The sequence below is a fragment of the Capra hircus genome, chromosome 4 (genome assembly GCF_001704415.2).
Source record: "Capra hircus breed San Clemente chromosome 4, ASM170441v1, whole genome shotgun sequence".
NCBI lineage: Eukaryota > Metazoa > Chordata > Mammalia > Artiodactyla > Bovidae > Capra > Capra hircus.
This window is the reverse complement of record NC_030811.1, coordinates 97,920,486-97,936,156: the sequence shown is the minus strand read 5'-3', so window position 1 is coordinate 97,936,156 and position 15,671 is coordinate 97,920,486. Positions and strand designations below refer to the sequence as shown.

Below are 15,671 nucleotides of genomic sequence, written 5' to 3'. Positions count from 1 at the left end.
TCAGAAAGATCTCCTGGAGAAGGAAACGGCAATCCACTCCAGTATTCTTGCCTGGAAAATCCCATCAATGGAGGAGCCTGGTAGGCTACAGTTCACGGGGTTGCAAAGAGTTGGACACGACTGAGTGACTTCACTCATTTGTACTGAGAAAAATGTATCCTTAAGTCACAAACTCTGTAGGTTCTCACTTCTTTCCCAAGATTATGGAAACTTGAAACCAATAGTTTCATAGTACAAAGCAAGAAGACAGGATGGGAAGAGAAACCTTTTTCTAGAGTTATAGGCACTGACAGTCTATACTTCTGGCTGATCTGTCTGTTCTTCACTCCAAATGTGTACTCCTCAGCATACCAAGGGGGATGAATGAGGTCGTGTGTGCTAAGTCACTTTAGTTGTGTCTGACTCTTTGCACCGCATGGAGTGTAGCCCACCAGGTTCCTCTACCCATGGATTTTCCAGGCAAGAATACTGGAGTCGGTTGCCATTCCTACTCCAGAGAATTTTCCTGACCCAGGGATCAATCCGTGACTCTTATGTCCCCTGCATTGGTAGGCAGGTTCATTACCACTAGCACCACCAGGATGCTAGATCCACAGTGAGTTTACAGACACTTATGCTGGTGGAGCACAGCCATGAATTTTACAAACTTTAACATCTCATTGGGTAAACATAGTCGGCAGCTGAGCATTGAGAATCAATTCAGATACACACCTGAAATATCTACATGCAAAGGACATGCCAAGTATTAACATATAGTGATAAAACAGAAAAAAATAAATGTAGAAATTATTACATACATATTGTATACACACACACACATATATATATACAACTTCTTTTTTAACTCAGTGGACTATATTATTATATGTTCTCATTGTTTCCCTAGGGATAGAAGCAGACATTTTTAGGTTTGGTCTTAGTATGTTTCTTGAACTAATTTTTTAACTTAGAAATTTTTTAGGAATCTTTTTAGAAATCTACATTATTAGTGTCAACAACTCCTAGAAATAAATAGTTATACTTAATTCCCTTCATTTTAAAATTCATATAGCACAAATCGATTCATTTTTTCTATGTATCTCTCCCAAAACCATTTTTCTCCATGTTTTCATGCAGTTATATTAATTCTGAATATAAAGCTTCTTAATTAATTTGGTACACACTTTCATGCATTAAATTCCACAACTCTACAAGATTTGTCTTTTTAGGATCACCAATACATTTAATGGGCATAAAAACTTTCTGTTATTGGCAGGTTGTAATAAAGACTTTCAAGAGGATACTTAATTGGCTCATCTGTCAGTTTTTTTCCACCTTCATGGTCACCAAATTCCACATTACATTAGTCTCTACTGAAACTTGAATCAGATACCTGAAGACAGCAAAACATGAAGCTATTTCCCACCAGCATCAAACTGATCAACTGCCGGGAGATAGCATGGGGAGTCCCACCCGTGGCAAAGGTCATGAGGTTAACGGGTCCGACAGGCAAAGGCGACTCCGGCCTTAAGGGAGCCTCGCTGGATTCTGTCGAGCATCTACCCCAAAACCAGAGTCTGCCTGCCATACTGCATTATGCTTTTGTCTTACGCTTCTGACATTAACAGGGGCTGTCCCCCCACCTCCTTTTTCTGGAAAAAGTTAACTTAGAGCTTCTAGATATTAAGTCTCCTGGGCATAATAAAAGTGTTTCAATCCAAAAACCCCTCTGATGGCTTTCTAGCCTGCCTACAGGACTCTTACAGCTGCGCATGTGATTGTTTGCGGCCTTCCAACCGTGAGAGGCACAGGAAGCTCAAAACATCCTAGGAATGTAGGGGCTTCCAAGGAGTCAAAATCATTAGAATAGGACTAATTAAGGGTTTCATTTGTTGAGCCAATACTTGCTGTCAATTTTTCATATCTTTTATTTGTTGATATAGTTGGTATATAGAAAAAAAAAAAACAAGTAGCAACATAGATCTTTGAGTTAAGTACCTTCTTTGTTATAACCCACTGCACCATTGTTCTATAAGGATGTAACTTTAGTGCTTTGAGGGTGATGCAGATTAAAGAAAAACACTTCAGGGGAAATGAGATTAACATTCATTAAGGAAGAGAGCCATAAAGTGTTAACAGGCCTCTTGGCCAGAAAATAACATAAATCACCTGAGACCTTTTGTATACAAAAAGATATATAGAAAGGGTCAGGACTGCTGTCCCTACATGACTCTGTATCTTCCATTATGTAAAACTTAGGGCATATAAACACCTTTTAAAAATAAAGTTATGGGGTTTTTGCACAAGCTTGGCCTCCCTCATGTCGACACTCTCTCTTTCTCCCTATCCCTCCCTCTCCTTTTCAGGCTGATCCCTTGGAATGCGGAGGCTCTCGGTGTCTACTTATTTGCCCGGGCTTCTCCGCTATTCAAGCAGGCGCCTGTGGCCTAATGTAGACGGTGCAAGTTTCCCAAGGAATATCGGTCTCTTTTCTCCACTAATTTTCCTACTACACTCTTCTTTCCTAATCTCTCTTTTCTAATTAAATAGTCCTTTCCTAGACATCGAATCTGTCCCCGCTTCGAATTCCCCGGATCCACCGGGGCTGGACCTCCGCAATCAACCATGCTCACACTTTATTTCTTTATTAAAAAAACAAATTTTTATTTACTTTATTTATCCCATAAGTTTGTAACCACTTCCCATTTTGTCTTTGCTACACACGGCTGGGCCAATATGTTTTCTTGGCCATCTGAATGCCCTCTGTGGTTTTAGGTAGATTCTAGAAGGCTAAAAAAATAGTATGGGTACTACACATAAACTGGGACATGATCAATTATTAGAATACCACCAATTTGGTGTCTGTGTAAAATCTATCATCAAGAATTCACTGTCATGTCCCAATGTGAACTCTATTTCAGTGGAACTGGAAATTAATCCATCACTATGGCACCCTATTTTGTTAGCCCTTTACCTTTCGTTTTCCAGACATGCCAAGTTTTACTAAATTTCTGGAAAAATAGAGGCAGATAATCAAAACTGACCATGGGATATTTAAACATGCCATTATATATGATGTTTATGACAACAGCTTCACGTAAGAAAGCTAAGAATAAAACCTGCAACACACCTCAGGAAAAGTGTTAATCTAGGCCATGTTTATAGCAACTCAAACATCTTAACCAAGATGATCACATTCTAGAATTTAATGTATAATACATCCTATATTATAATCTACTAAAAACTCACATACATTTTACTTCCTGTGTAAAGAACTATATCCAGAAAAGGAGAATAAAGGAGAAAAAGTCCATGAAAATATAGCCAGTTTATACATGACTTTTAGAATCTATTATGATATAACAATCTCACTTGTATATCTAATATCATTAAAAATATAACCACATAAATATATAGACTATAGGGAAATGGAAAACACTTTCATTTTAGAGTAGCCTTCAAGAGCTGATTATTAAGCCACTTAACAATTAAATGTTAAAAAACTTACCTTGACTTGCAAACTTCAACTCTTTGGCATCTATGAGCGTGGTCCTTTTGTCAGACCCTTTTTTCTCTATTCGGCGATGGCTTCGTCTTTTCTTAGACTCTCCCCAAAGATTGGACCCTCCATGCATGCTTGGTATATTCAAAATAGCAATTCCTTCCAGAGAGATGTTTATTAAATCAATCTGTACTCCATCACACTGATCAGAAAGATGAAAAGAACAGAAACAATATGATTTCATCTTTTGCATTTTCTCATCTTTTGGTAAGAATTTTTAAATCTATAATTTTATTCTTTCTAAATTAATCTTTTAAGAACACTTAAATGGTTACCCTAAAGGTCAATATAAAAGATAAAGCAGTTAATAACATTTACCAGGTATCATGAATAGTCTTTAAAAATGATCAAAGTAAGTCATTGATGTATCTTTGCTTACAGAATGAACACCTTTGGAAGGCACGCTTTAGTGTCTGCATATATAATGAGCTGCAGATTTCCGTTGTGTTATAAAGAGGTTGACTCTGTTAAGTTTGGTCACATTTCAGACCAAAATTGTAATGACTGCTCCTATTTAGAACACACTGCAAGATATTATTGGGCGAAAATAAAGAAACAGAATTCATAATTCAGGGTCTCATTTTTGGGGAGCAGAGAAAGAAGTGGCTTAAAGATTTCCAAAAAGAGAAGGTAATTCAAAGAGATATGAATTACACTCAAGTGGCCAAGGATATTTTCCTGGACTAGATTAAGTTCCAAGCACCGTGTCAAAGGCAGAGAGATGCACAGCTATTTAGATGAGTATGGAGGAGCAGAGAGGCTGAGCAAAGGAAATGCCAAGATCAGCAGCAGTAAAATGAATTCCCATCCTGTCATTACTAGGAACTGCTGTAACAAAAGACTGAAAAATGAAATCAGTTAGTCCAGCCAGATTTTTTGTTTGCTGGGTAATAAGACATCCTTCACCCTTCTGACGGTGCAAAATAGGAAACATTCTACCAGATACTTATTCAGAATGATCACTGTTTACTTTTTCAAATTTTCTATACATTTCCACTGATCGAAATGGGTGAAAAGTGACAAGGCCATAATATACTTTTAAAGTATTATTATTTATTCATTTGCTTTGAGTTTTCTAAAATGATCATTAGAGTAGTTTACAAATATATCCCAGATATTCCTCTGCCATTTTTAGTTAGAAGTTAATATGAGCAGATTAACTTGCTTTACCAGTAAGTAACCCTATATTTTACAAGTAAATATTGTTTGGAATATGAACTTCACATATTAAAGTATAGCTTCAGTGGGATTGTTTATTTGCTGTGTTTTTATTACAGAAAAAAAAAATGTGGACATAATTTCATCATTTTCTTTCAAATAGTAATCATTGATTTTTGAACTTAGAAGAGATAATCTGCCACCAAAATTATAAAAACAAAAAAAATTAATTATAAAAGAAAAAAACTGCAAACATCTCTTCTCCCACATTTTCCTAATCATACTGAATCTAACACTGTATCTAGTTCACTAAGATATAAAAACTGTGAAATAAAGCAACACATCTTGAGCCTACTTGGAGGAGCTAGAAACAAATTCTAGAGAAGGTGCCAAGTTTTCAGTCAATTTGTTTCAACAAGGGTGAAACCAAGATCTGGGTGCTGCCTTTCTTTTCTGCCTCAGAAACAACTGATTTTTTTTCCCCTTCTTTTCATATATTAAATTAAGACAATTTCTTTTTACTAAAAAATTCTGCTCATGTGTATACTCACTTACTGCTATATATTCTAGATAAACAGATATTAATTTCATAATTAAAAGTAATCTTGTGTAAATACCCTGCAGGCCTCAATGAATCAAACACATACTGTGTGTCAGGCCTCCCACTGTCTTCAAGTGGAATGTACTGGCTGGATAATTAGATAGTACATATTTTTTAACCTTATTTGCATGCATATTATATCTTTTGCACACTGACAAGCAGCAGTAACAACAAAAGTCAGATTACCACAGGGAATTCCCACAAAGAAGTCTTCATTCCTTATAATTTGCAGCCTAAATTAAAATAATTTGATCTTTGACAAGGATGAAATGTCAAGCAGAAGGGGGTCCTCTACAAGCCACGGCCTGTGGCTTCTGAAATCTGCCTAATTTATGTCAGTCACTTCTTAATACATATTTAAGTATTACACGAAAAAGATGATAAATATGCAATCTGACACCTTTGGTATTTCCCTGCTGTTAATTTATAAAGGTCTGGCTTCCCCCAAACTGACTAAAATCATTTAAATAACAGAAGAATTGTGAAATAAGCTGGAGTTGGGGCCTGGCTTCCATTTTCACTCAATATTGAACACAGCAGGTAGTACACTAAGACAATTATTTGACTAGGCCTCTGAACCCCACTGTGACAAGTTACTTTCAGAATTAGTGAAGGAGTATTCCTTTGTTCATCTGCAGAAAAGGAGAGCATGTTGCAAATAGGTTTTTTTGTTTGCTTTTAATTGAACTCAGGGAATCACATGTGACAACTTAAAAACATCAGTATATACTATTATTCATGTTTTCACTCTCTTGTCACATGTAGGTTTAAGGAAATAGTAAGCAGCTCTCTGAAAAGTTGAAAAAAATCCTTAAGAAATCCCGAAGAAGAAGGACCGATGAAGAACACTGAGGTTCCTAAGAAAGGTGGACAATGTTCTTACATAAATGCCTATTTATTAATAATTTGTTTCTACTAGTTCTTGACTGTAGGCTATCTTCCTCTGTTGGCTTTAACACTGTGTTGATTAGTCTGGAAATTTCCAGAGCTGGTTCTGATGGAGACCAGGAGTTGTGGCATACCAGTTGAGTGCATGGAAATAAAAGCTGAAGTGAAGGCTATGAAATATAAACAAGTTATAATATTGTGTCAGATAATATTTTCATCCACTTGGAAGATTTACGATATTTTTAAAAAGGTAGCTACAGAGGAAAAGAATTTAAAAGCCAACAGCCTCAGTGAGTCAATAAATCCTGAATATTTTTATTATGTTGAAGAAAGTTCATTAACATTTAGGGCTCGGGGAGCCATTTGCAGAGTGCAAGGTTGTCAGGCCACTGTCCACTCATTTCAGTTTTGAAATGGAAGCTCTTATTCTAGAGACAAATTTACCAAAAAGAAAAGAAAATGGTTTACATTTTTCTTCAAATATATTTTAATCCTAAATTATAAATATACCATGCACCATACTACATGGAAGTATTAAAGAAAAATTTTTATATGTGATTTTAGTGTTTGAGATCCAGTTAACGAGCATTCAAAACATGTGAAGAACTTTGAAGAGCAATAAGTGTGCATAATAAATCTGATGAGATATGATTGATGATAAACGGTAAATATTTTTTCATAGTGAGTTTAATTCTATGCCCAGGTAAGATAAAATTATTCATAATTTTACTTAATAAAACATAAAACATTGCTTTGTTCATTGTTTAAAATGGCATGATGTAAAATGACTTAAATAAACCTGGTTTTTAAAAGAGTTTCTGCAAAGTTATAGGTAATTCATAGTATGAATTACGTTTTACAGAAGACTACAGCAGCAAACCTGCAAGTTAAAACAGACACGTACACAAAAGTGGCTCAACGGGACTTCTGATATTTGAAGGCTGTGTACTCTGTATTTCACCAGTGATTAAGCTCCGTGTTTTTTGAAATGCATTTTAAAAGTATTATCCACAAAACACACTGTAATATAGGGACTCAGAATGCCTTTTAGGTAATTTTAGTATTAGCCAGTAATCTGGTGATGGTGATAAAAGTGCTGATTACAGATAATCGCATAGTTTTTTTTACAGTGGAGTGGGAGACAGCAGGCAAAGGAGAGGAAGATGGAAGCACAGCTGCATACCTGGAAAACAGGAATAATTAAAACTGGTGCCATGTATGCACATACACAGCTGCTGAACATGTTGAGCATAGCAATAGTTCTTTGGGTTCAAGAGTCAAGCACTGCCACTGCTGCTGCTAAGTTGTTTCAGTCGTGTCCAACTCTGTGCGACCCCATAGACGGCAGCCCACCAGGCTCCCCCGTCCCTGGGATTCTCCAGGCAAGAACAGTGGAGTGGGTTGCCATTGCCTTCTCCAATGCATGACAGTGAAAAGTGAAAGTGACATCGCTCAGTCATGTCCGACTCTTCGCGATCCCATGGACTGCAGCCTACCAGGCTCCTCCGTCCATGGGATTTTCCAGGCAAGAGTACTGGAGTGGCAAGCACTAGCCACTCTTTTTAGGAGATTCCCAGAAATTATAGTTGGGATATTAAATTTCTCACTAAAAGCTATTAAAAATAACTTCTGGTAAATATAGAAATTTCACCTTAACTTTTCCTTGTCTCATTTCTTCCTTACCTGCCTCAGTAAGAAAATATAAAATATATTTAACTTAATGAAATGGTAACACTGTCTGACCCCCCCACCACATTTCTTATTTTTTCCTGAAATAAGGAGGTATTTTTTTGTTTGTTTGTTTTGGACTTAATTAATTCAATTTTTGTTTCCTATGATCATCTTCGTTGAGATCCACATCTTACTGTTTCCCTTCATTTTGGCTTCTAGAACTGCATCGCCAAAAAAGTAAAAAAACAGAACACCTGTGTAACTTTAGAAGCGAGGGAAGATTTTTTGACTGTTCTTGTCCCATATGTGTACACACACACACACACACACACATGTGCACGCATGTAGAAAGAGGGCAAGGAGATACTTTTGGAGGTGATCAGATGTCAATGGCTTTGATTGTGATAATTCCATGGCATTTCTTTTCTCCGAACTCATCAAGTTGTCTAAGTTAAATATATATAGTTTTATATACGTGAACTATGCCTCATAATTCAGTCCCCTATAATGAAACGGATTCCTTTTTTGGGTGTTAGTTCTAAAAGGTCTTGTAGGTCTTCATAAAACCATTCAACTTCAGCTTCTTCAGCGTTACTGGTTGGGGCATAGACTTGGATTACTGTGATATTGAATGGTTTGCCTTGGAAATGAACAGAGATCATTCTGTCATTTTTGAGACTGCATGCAAGTAATGCATTTCAGACTCTTTTGTTGACCATGATGGCTACTCCATTTCTTCTGAGGGATTCCTGCCCTCAGTAGTAGATATAATGGTCTTCTGAGTTAAATTTACCCATTCCAGTTCATTTTAGTTCACTGATTCCTAGAATGTCGACGTTCACTCTTGCCACCTCCTGTTTGACCACTTCCAATTTGCCTTGATTCATGGATCTGACATTCTAGGTTCCTATGCAATATTGCTCTTTACAGCATCGGACCTTACTTCTATCACCAGTCACATCCACAGCTGGGTATTGTTTTTGCTTTGGCTCCATCCCTTCATTCTTTCTGGATTTATTTCTCCACTGACCTCCAGTAGCATATTGGGCACCTACTGACCTGGGGAGTACTTCTTTCAGTATCCCATCATTTTGCCTTTTCATACTGTTCATGGGGTTCTCAAGGCAAGAATACTGAAGTGGTTTGCCATTCCCTTCTCCAGTGGACCACATTCTGTCAGACCTCTCTACCATGACTTGCCCATCTTGGGTTGCCCCGCGGGCATGGCTGAGGAAGTAGGAAGTCAAGAAACACCCGGAGTAACAGGCAAATTTAGCCTTGGAATACAGAATGAAGCTGGGCAAAGACTAACAGCGTTTTGTCACTATAATGCACTGGTCGTAGCAAACACCCACTTCCAACAACACAAGAGAAGACTCTACACATGGACATCACCAGATGGTCAACAACGAAATCAGACTGATTATATTCTCTGCAGCCAAAGATGGAGAAGCTCTATACAGTCAACAAAAACAAGACCAGGAGCTGACTGCAGCTCAGATCATGAACTCCTTATTACCGAATTCAGACTTAAATTGAAGAAAGCAGGGAAAACAGGTAGACCATTCAAATATGACCTCAATCAAATCCCTTATGATTATACAGTGGATGTGAGAAATAGATTTAAAAAAAAAATAGATTTAAGGGCCTAGATCTGATAGATAGAGTGCCTTTGAACTATGGAATGAGGTTCGTGACATTGTACAGGAGACAGGGATCAAGACCATCCCCATGGAAAGAAATGCAAAAAGGCAAAATGGCTGTCTGGGGAAATCTTACAAATAATTGTGAAAAGAAGAGAAGCAAAAAGCAGAGGAGAAAAGGAAAGATATAAGCATCTGAATGCAGAGTTCCAGAGAATAGCAAGAAGAGATAAGAAAGCCTTCTTCAGTGATCAATGCAAAGAAATCGAGGAAAATAACAGAATGGGAAAGACTAGAGATCTCTTCAAGAAAATTAAAGATACCAAGGGAACATTTCATGCAAAGATGGGCTTGATAAAGGACAGAAATGGTATGGACCTAACAGAAGCAGAAGATATTAAGAAGAGGTGGCAAGAATACACAGAAGAACTGTACAAAAAGGATCTTCACGACCAAGATAATCATGATGGTGTGATCACTCATCTAGAGCCAGACATCTTGGAATGTGAGGTCAAGTGGGCCTTAGAAAGCATCATTACGAACAAAGCTAGTGGAGGTGATGGAATTCCAGTTGAGCTATTTCAAATCCTGAAAGATGATGCTGTGAAAGTACTACACTCAATATGCCAGCACATTTGGAAAACTCAGCAGTGGCCACAGGACTGGAAAAGGTCAGTTTTCATTCCAATCCCAAAGAAAGGCAATGCCAAAGAATGCTCAAACTACCACACAATTGCACTCATCTCACACACTAGTAAAGTAATGCTCAAAATTCTCCAAGCTAGGCTTCAGCAATATGTGAACCGTGAACTTCCAGATGTTCAAGCTGGATTTAGAAAAGGCAGAGGAACCAGAGATCAAATTGCCAACATCCGCTGGATCATGGAAAAAGCAAGAGAGTTCCAGAAAAGCATCTATTTCTGCTTTATTGACAATGCCAAAGCCTTTGACTATGTGGATCACAATAAACTGTGGAAAATTCTGAAAGAGATGGGAATACCAGACCACCTGACCTGCCTCTTGAGAAATCTGTATGCAGGCCAGGAAGCAACAGTTAGAACTGGACATGGAACAACACACTGGTTCCAAATAGAAAAAGGAGTAGGTCAAGGGTGTATATTGTCACCCTGCTTATTTAACTTATATGCAGAGTACATCATGAGAAACGCTGGACTGGAAGAAACACAAGCTGGAATCAAGATTGCCGGGAGAAATATCAATAACCTCAGATATGCAGATGACACCACCCTTATGGCAGAAAGTGAAGAGGAACTAAAAAGCCTCTTGATGAAAGTGAAAGAGGAGAGCGAAAAAGTTGGCCTAAAGCTCAACATTCAGAAAACGAAGATCATGGCATCCAGTCCCATCACTCCATGGGAAAAAGATGGAGAAACAGTGGAAACAGTGTCAGACTTTATTTTGGGGGGCTCTAAAATCACTGCAGATGGTGATTGCAGTCATGAAATTAAAAGACGCTTACTCCTTGGAAGAAAAGTTATGACCAACCTAGACAGCAGATTGAAAAGCAGAGACTTTAGTTTGCTGAATAAGTTCAGTCTAGTCAAGGCTATGGTTTTTCCAATAGTCATGTATGGATGTGAGAGTTGGACTGTGAAGAAGGCTGAGCACCGAAGAATTGATGCATTTGAACTGTGGTGTTGGCGAAGACTCTTGAGAGTCCCTTAGACTGCAAGGAGATCCAACCAGTCCATTCTGAAGAAGATCAGCCCTGGGATTTCTTTGGAAGGAATGATGCTGAAGCTGAAACTCCAGTACTTTGGCCACCTCATGTGAAGAGTTGACTCATTGGAAAAGACTCTGATGCTGGGAGGGATTGGGGGCAGGAGGAGAAGGGGACGACAGAGGATGAGATGGCTGGATGGCATCACTGACTCGATGGACGCGAATCTGAGTGAACTCCAGGAGTTGGTGATGGACAGGGAGGCCTGGCGTGCTGCGATTCATGGGGTCGCCAAGAGTCGAATACGACTGAGCGACTGAACTGAACTGAACTGAACTGATGCCTCATAAAGAATTTAAGAAAGAATATTCATCCAAAGTTTTATTTCTCCCATTCCAAGAGAGTCTTTTGGAGGGGGGAGGCTGGGCTCAGGTTCTCTAAGTACATGCTGAGATATCATCCAGGATGATTTTGATATATGGAGCATAGACAAAGCTGTGAAAATCTGCCTTACTGTCTTTAATAATTGTGCTTTCCAGGTTACTGGTCAATCAGAATCTTGTCTTTCTAATTCTGCTAATTAGCTTTGTGTCCCTGACATACTTCTTGAAATTTGTTAATTCTTGAACTCATTTAGGTTTTATGGAAATATCTAACTTTTACATCTTAATCATTAAAACAAAACTCAGGATTGGATGATGGAAGTTTTGGCCTTAAAATACCATCCTCCCAAGTCTCACAAAATACCAAAAGACTGAAATACTTTGGAGAATGGGGCATTTTATTTTCTCATGAACCTTGCCAGTACAAAGAGTAAATTAAAAATTCATGAACTTCATAAGCTTCAATCCCAGTTGACGACATGAGAGTGTTAGGTACATATCCATGCTCCAGTTTAATATAAATGTTGCTTTTAATATATTACCTTGTAAATTTAAACTATTAATTTAATTTTTAAATTTCTTTATATTTTGTTATGAAGTTAGAAGATAAGAAACTCTTCAAGTTAAAAATTTCACCTTTGTTAAATCTCTTTCACAGTATTTGAGCAAACTCCAAGAGACAGTGAGGGATAGGGAAGACGCGTGCTGCAGTCCATTGAGTTGCAGAGTCAGACACGACTTAGTAACAACAAAAATGTGTGTGTGTGTGTGTGTGTGTGTGTGTGTGTATTCCTTCTCCAATTGATTTGTTTCCTTAGATTTAAATATTTTGGCAGCAAGCAATACAATTCTTATTGTTTCTTTAAATTATGAAATAAAATGCTCATATGTGTCTCTACACTAGAGAAACAATAGAATCTCTTTAAATGAAAGGATTTGGGGGAAGACTAAATCAGGTAATGGATGTGCATTGCTTAGCACCAAGCATGAGGTATACTTAATAATTGATAAATCTTAACTATTATTACTATCAACTATTATTGTCCAGTCGGTCGTGTCCGACTCTGCAACCCCATGGACTGCAGCACACCCTATTACCTCTTGATACTAACATTATTCCAAATATTCACCTTCTTTGGGGAAAAAAATAGCTTCCTAAATAAAAGATGTGAAATAAAGGGTCACACAGCAAATGGTTTGTTTTGAAGAAGCTGTCATCAAAAATATATACCTATTACTTGAGGTACTCTTGTACTGAAGTGCTTTTATTCTGTTATATATTTTCAAACCATAGTTGGTATAATTTTAGGCCAAACAGGAAGCAAGAGCAAGCAGAATCAAATTTCCAAATTGCTGTTTTTATTATATTTAATTAGGAAGTAACCTTGAGGGTACAAAGGCGTATATTCTGCTAATATGATAGACTGGATTCATTAAAAAGTGAGTAGAGAAGCAGATTTTACATCACCATCCATACACACAAACACACACACAAACCAAGTTTTAGAAGTAAGATAAATGCATACAAATTATACCAGTATTTCAAGATATACAACAATAGAATGAGCAGTGCACAGAGCTGGCTCCGACTTAATAAATGCTACCCTAGTGGTGGCTAGAATAACGCAGTAAATGTAGAGCTGGGAAGCCAGACTTGGAGGACATGTAGAAACACGACCCTAAAGAGTTCTTCCCAAGAAGTAAAGCTTGGTGGAACAAAATCACTGAGTCTTACCACTTGTAATGTTAAAATCAATGTTTTCCATACTTATTTTCATCCCATGTCTTTTGCTATATGATATAAACTTTTCCTTGAACATTTTTCACTTTGTGACAAACATAATACTGTATGATAGATTGATGTGTTTTCTTTTTGGAAATTAAGACTTTATTTTTTAGAGCAGTTTGAGGGCTCATGGCAAAATTGAGGGAAAGGCATCAATATTTCCTGTATACTTCCTGTTCCTACAAGTGCATAGCCTCTCCCACTATCATCAACCCCTATCCAAGTGGTACATTTGTTACAACTGATGAACCTACCCCAACACTTCATAATCACCCAAAGTTTATGGTTTCCATTTGGGTTCACCCTTGGTATACATTCTATGGCTTTGAAAAAATGTATAATGACATGTAGTCATCATCATTATATCATATAGAGTATTTTTATTGCCCTAAAAACTTCTGTGCTTTGCCTGTTCCTCCCCGCCTCCTCCTTAATTGGCAATTACTGATCTTTTACTGTCTACATAGTTTTATCTTTTCCAGAATATCATATGCATTATACAGCATACAGCTTTTTCACCATGACTTCTTTCACTTAGGAAGATGCATTGAAGTTTCCTTCATGTCTTTTCAGTTTGGTAGCTTTTCAGCACTGAATAATATTCTATTGTCTGGATATACCACAACTTATTTTTCCATTCATCTGCTAAAGGACCTCTTGTTTGCCTCCAAGTTGTGTCAATTCTTAAATAATTTTTTATTAACATCCATGGGCATGTTTTTGCGTGTACATATGTTTTCAACTCCTCTGGGTAAGTGCAAAAGAGTAGGATTGCTGGATCATGTGGTAAGGGCATGTTTAGCTCTGTAAGAAACTTCCCAACTCTCTTCCAATTCACTGTACCACTTTGCATTCCCACTGGAAATGATTTGGACCCCCTATTGCTCCATATCCTCACCAGCTTTTTGTTTTAGCAATATCCTGATAGGTGTGTAGCAGTGTCATTGTTGTTTTAATTTGCATTCTCCTTATGAAATATGACGTGGAGTGTCATTTTACCTGCTCATTTGTCATCTGTATATCTCCTTGGGTGAGGTATCAGTTAAAGTCTTTGACCCAGTTTTCAATAGTGTTGTTTATTTTCTTACTGTTGAATTGTAGGGGTTCTCTGTATGTTTTGAATATACATAGTTCTTTATCAAATATATCTTTTGCAAATATTAGTCTGTGATTTGTTTTCTCATTCTCCTGACACTGTCTTTTAAACACCAGAAGTTTAAATTTTAATGAAGTCTGGCTTATCAATTCTTTTTTCCTTGTTTTTTGCCTTTGGTGTTGTATCTAAAAGGCATCATTATATTCAAGGCCATTTAGATTTTGTCCTATGTTATCTTCTAGAAGCTTGAGAGTTTTGCATTTTACATTTAGCTCTGTGATCCATTTTCAGTGATTTTTATTAAAGATGAAGGCCTGTGAAGGTGGTTTTTTTTTTTTTTTTTTTGCCAGTGATTTCCAGTCACGTCAGCACTATTTGTTTAAAAACTTTCTCTTCACCATTGTATTGGCTTTCCTCATTTGTCACAGAACAGGGGATTATATTTATGGGAATATATTTCTGGGTTCTACAGTGTTTTCTTGTTTTGTCTGTTCTTTCACCAATATCACACTGTTTTGATTACTTTGTCAGTTTCAGTTCAGTCGCTCAGTCATGTCCGACTCTTTGAGACCCCATGAATTGCAGCACGCCAGGCCTCCCTGTTCATCACCATCTCCTGGAGTTCACTCAGACTCATCTCCATCGAGTCCGTGATGCCATCCAGCCATCTCATCCTCGTCCCATTCTCCTTCTGCCCCTAATCCCTCCCAGCATTAGAGTCTTTTCCAATGAGTCAACTCTTCTCATGAGGTGGCCAAAGTACTGGAGCTTCTGCTTTAGCATCATTCCTTCTAAAGAAATCCCAGGGTTGATCTTCAGAATGCACTGGTTGGATCTCCTTGCAGTCCAAGGGACTCTCAAGAGTCTTCTTCAACACCACAATTCAAAAGCATCAATTCTTCAGTACTCAGCCTTCTTCACAGTCCAACTCTCACATCCATACACGACCACAGGAAAAACCATAGCCTTGACTAGACGGACCTTATTCGGCAAAGTAATGTCTCTGCTTTTGAATATGCTATCTAGGTTGGTCATAACTTTTCTTCCAAGGAGTAAGCGTCTTTTAATTTCATGGCTGCAGTCACCATCTGCAGTGATTTTGGAGCCCCCAAAAATAAAGTCTGACACTGTTTCCGCTATTTCCTCATCTATTTCCCATGGAGTGATGGGACTGGATGCCATGATCTTCGTTTTCTGAATGTTGAGCTTTAAGACAACTTTTT

General features: G+C 37.7%; 1 protein-coding gene across 8 annotated transcripts in view; it reads right to left on the bottom strand.

The window, feature by feature from the left end:
* Nucleotides 1-15,671, bottom strand: part of DGKB (diacylglycerol kinase beta) — an 876,578-nt gene that overhangs the window by 205,771 nt on the left and 655,136 nt on the right. For all 8 annotated transcript variants that reach the window (XM_018047359.1, XM_005678984.3, XM_005678985.3 and 5 more), the window contains one exon: nucleotides 3,488-3,683. In XM_018047359.1, the coding sequence (XP_017902848.1) occupies nucleotides 3,488-3,683 (196 nt within the window). The remainder of the gene's footprint in view (nucleotides 1-3,487; nucleotides 3,684-15,671) is intronic.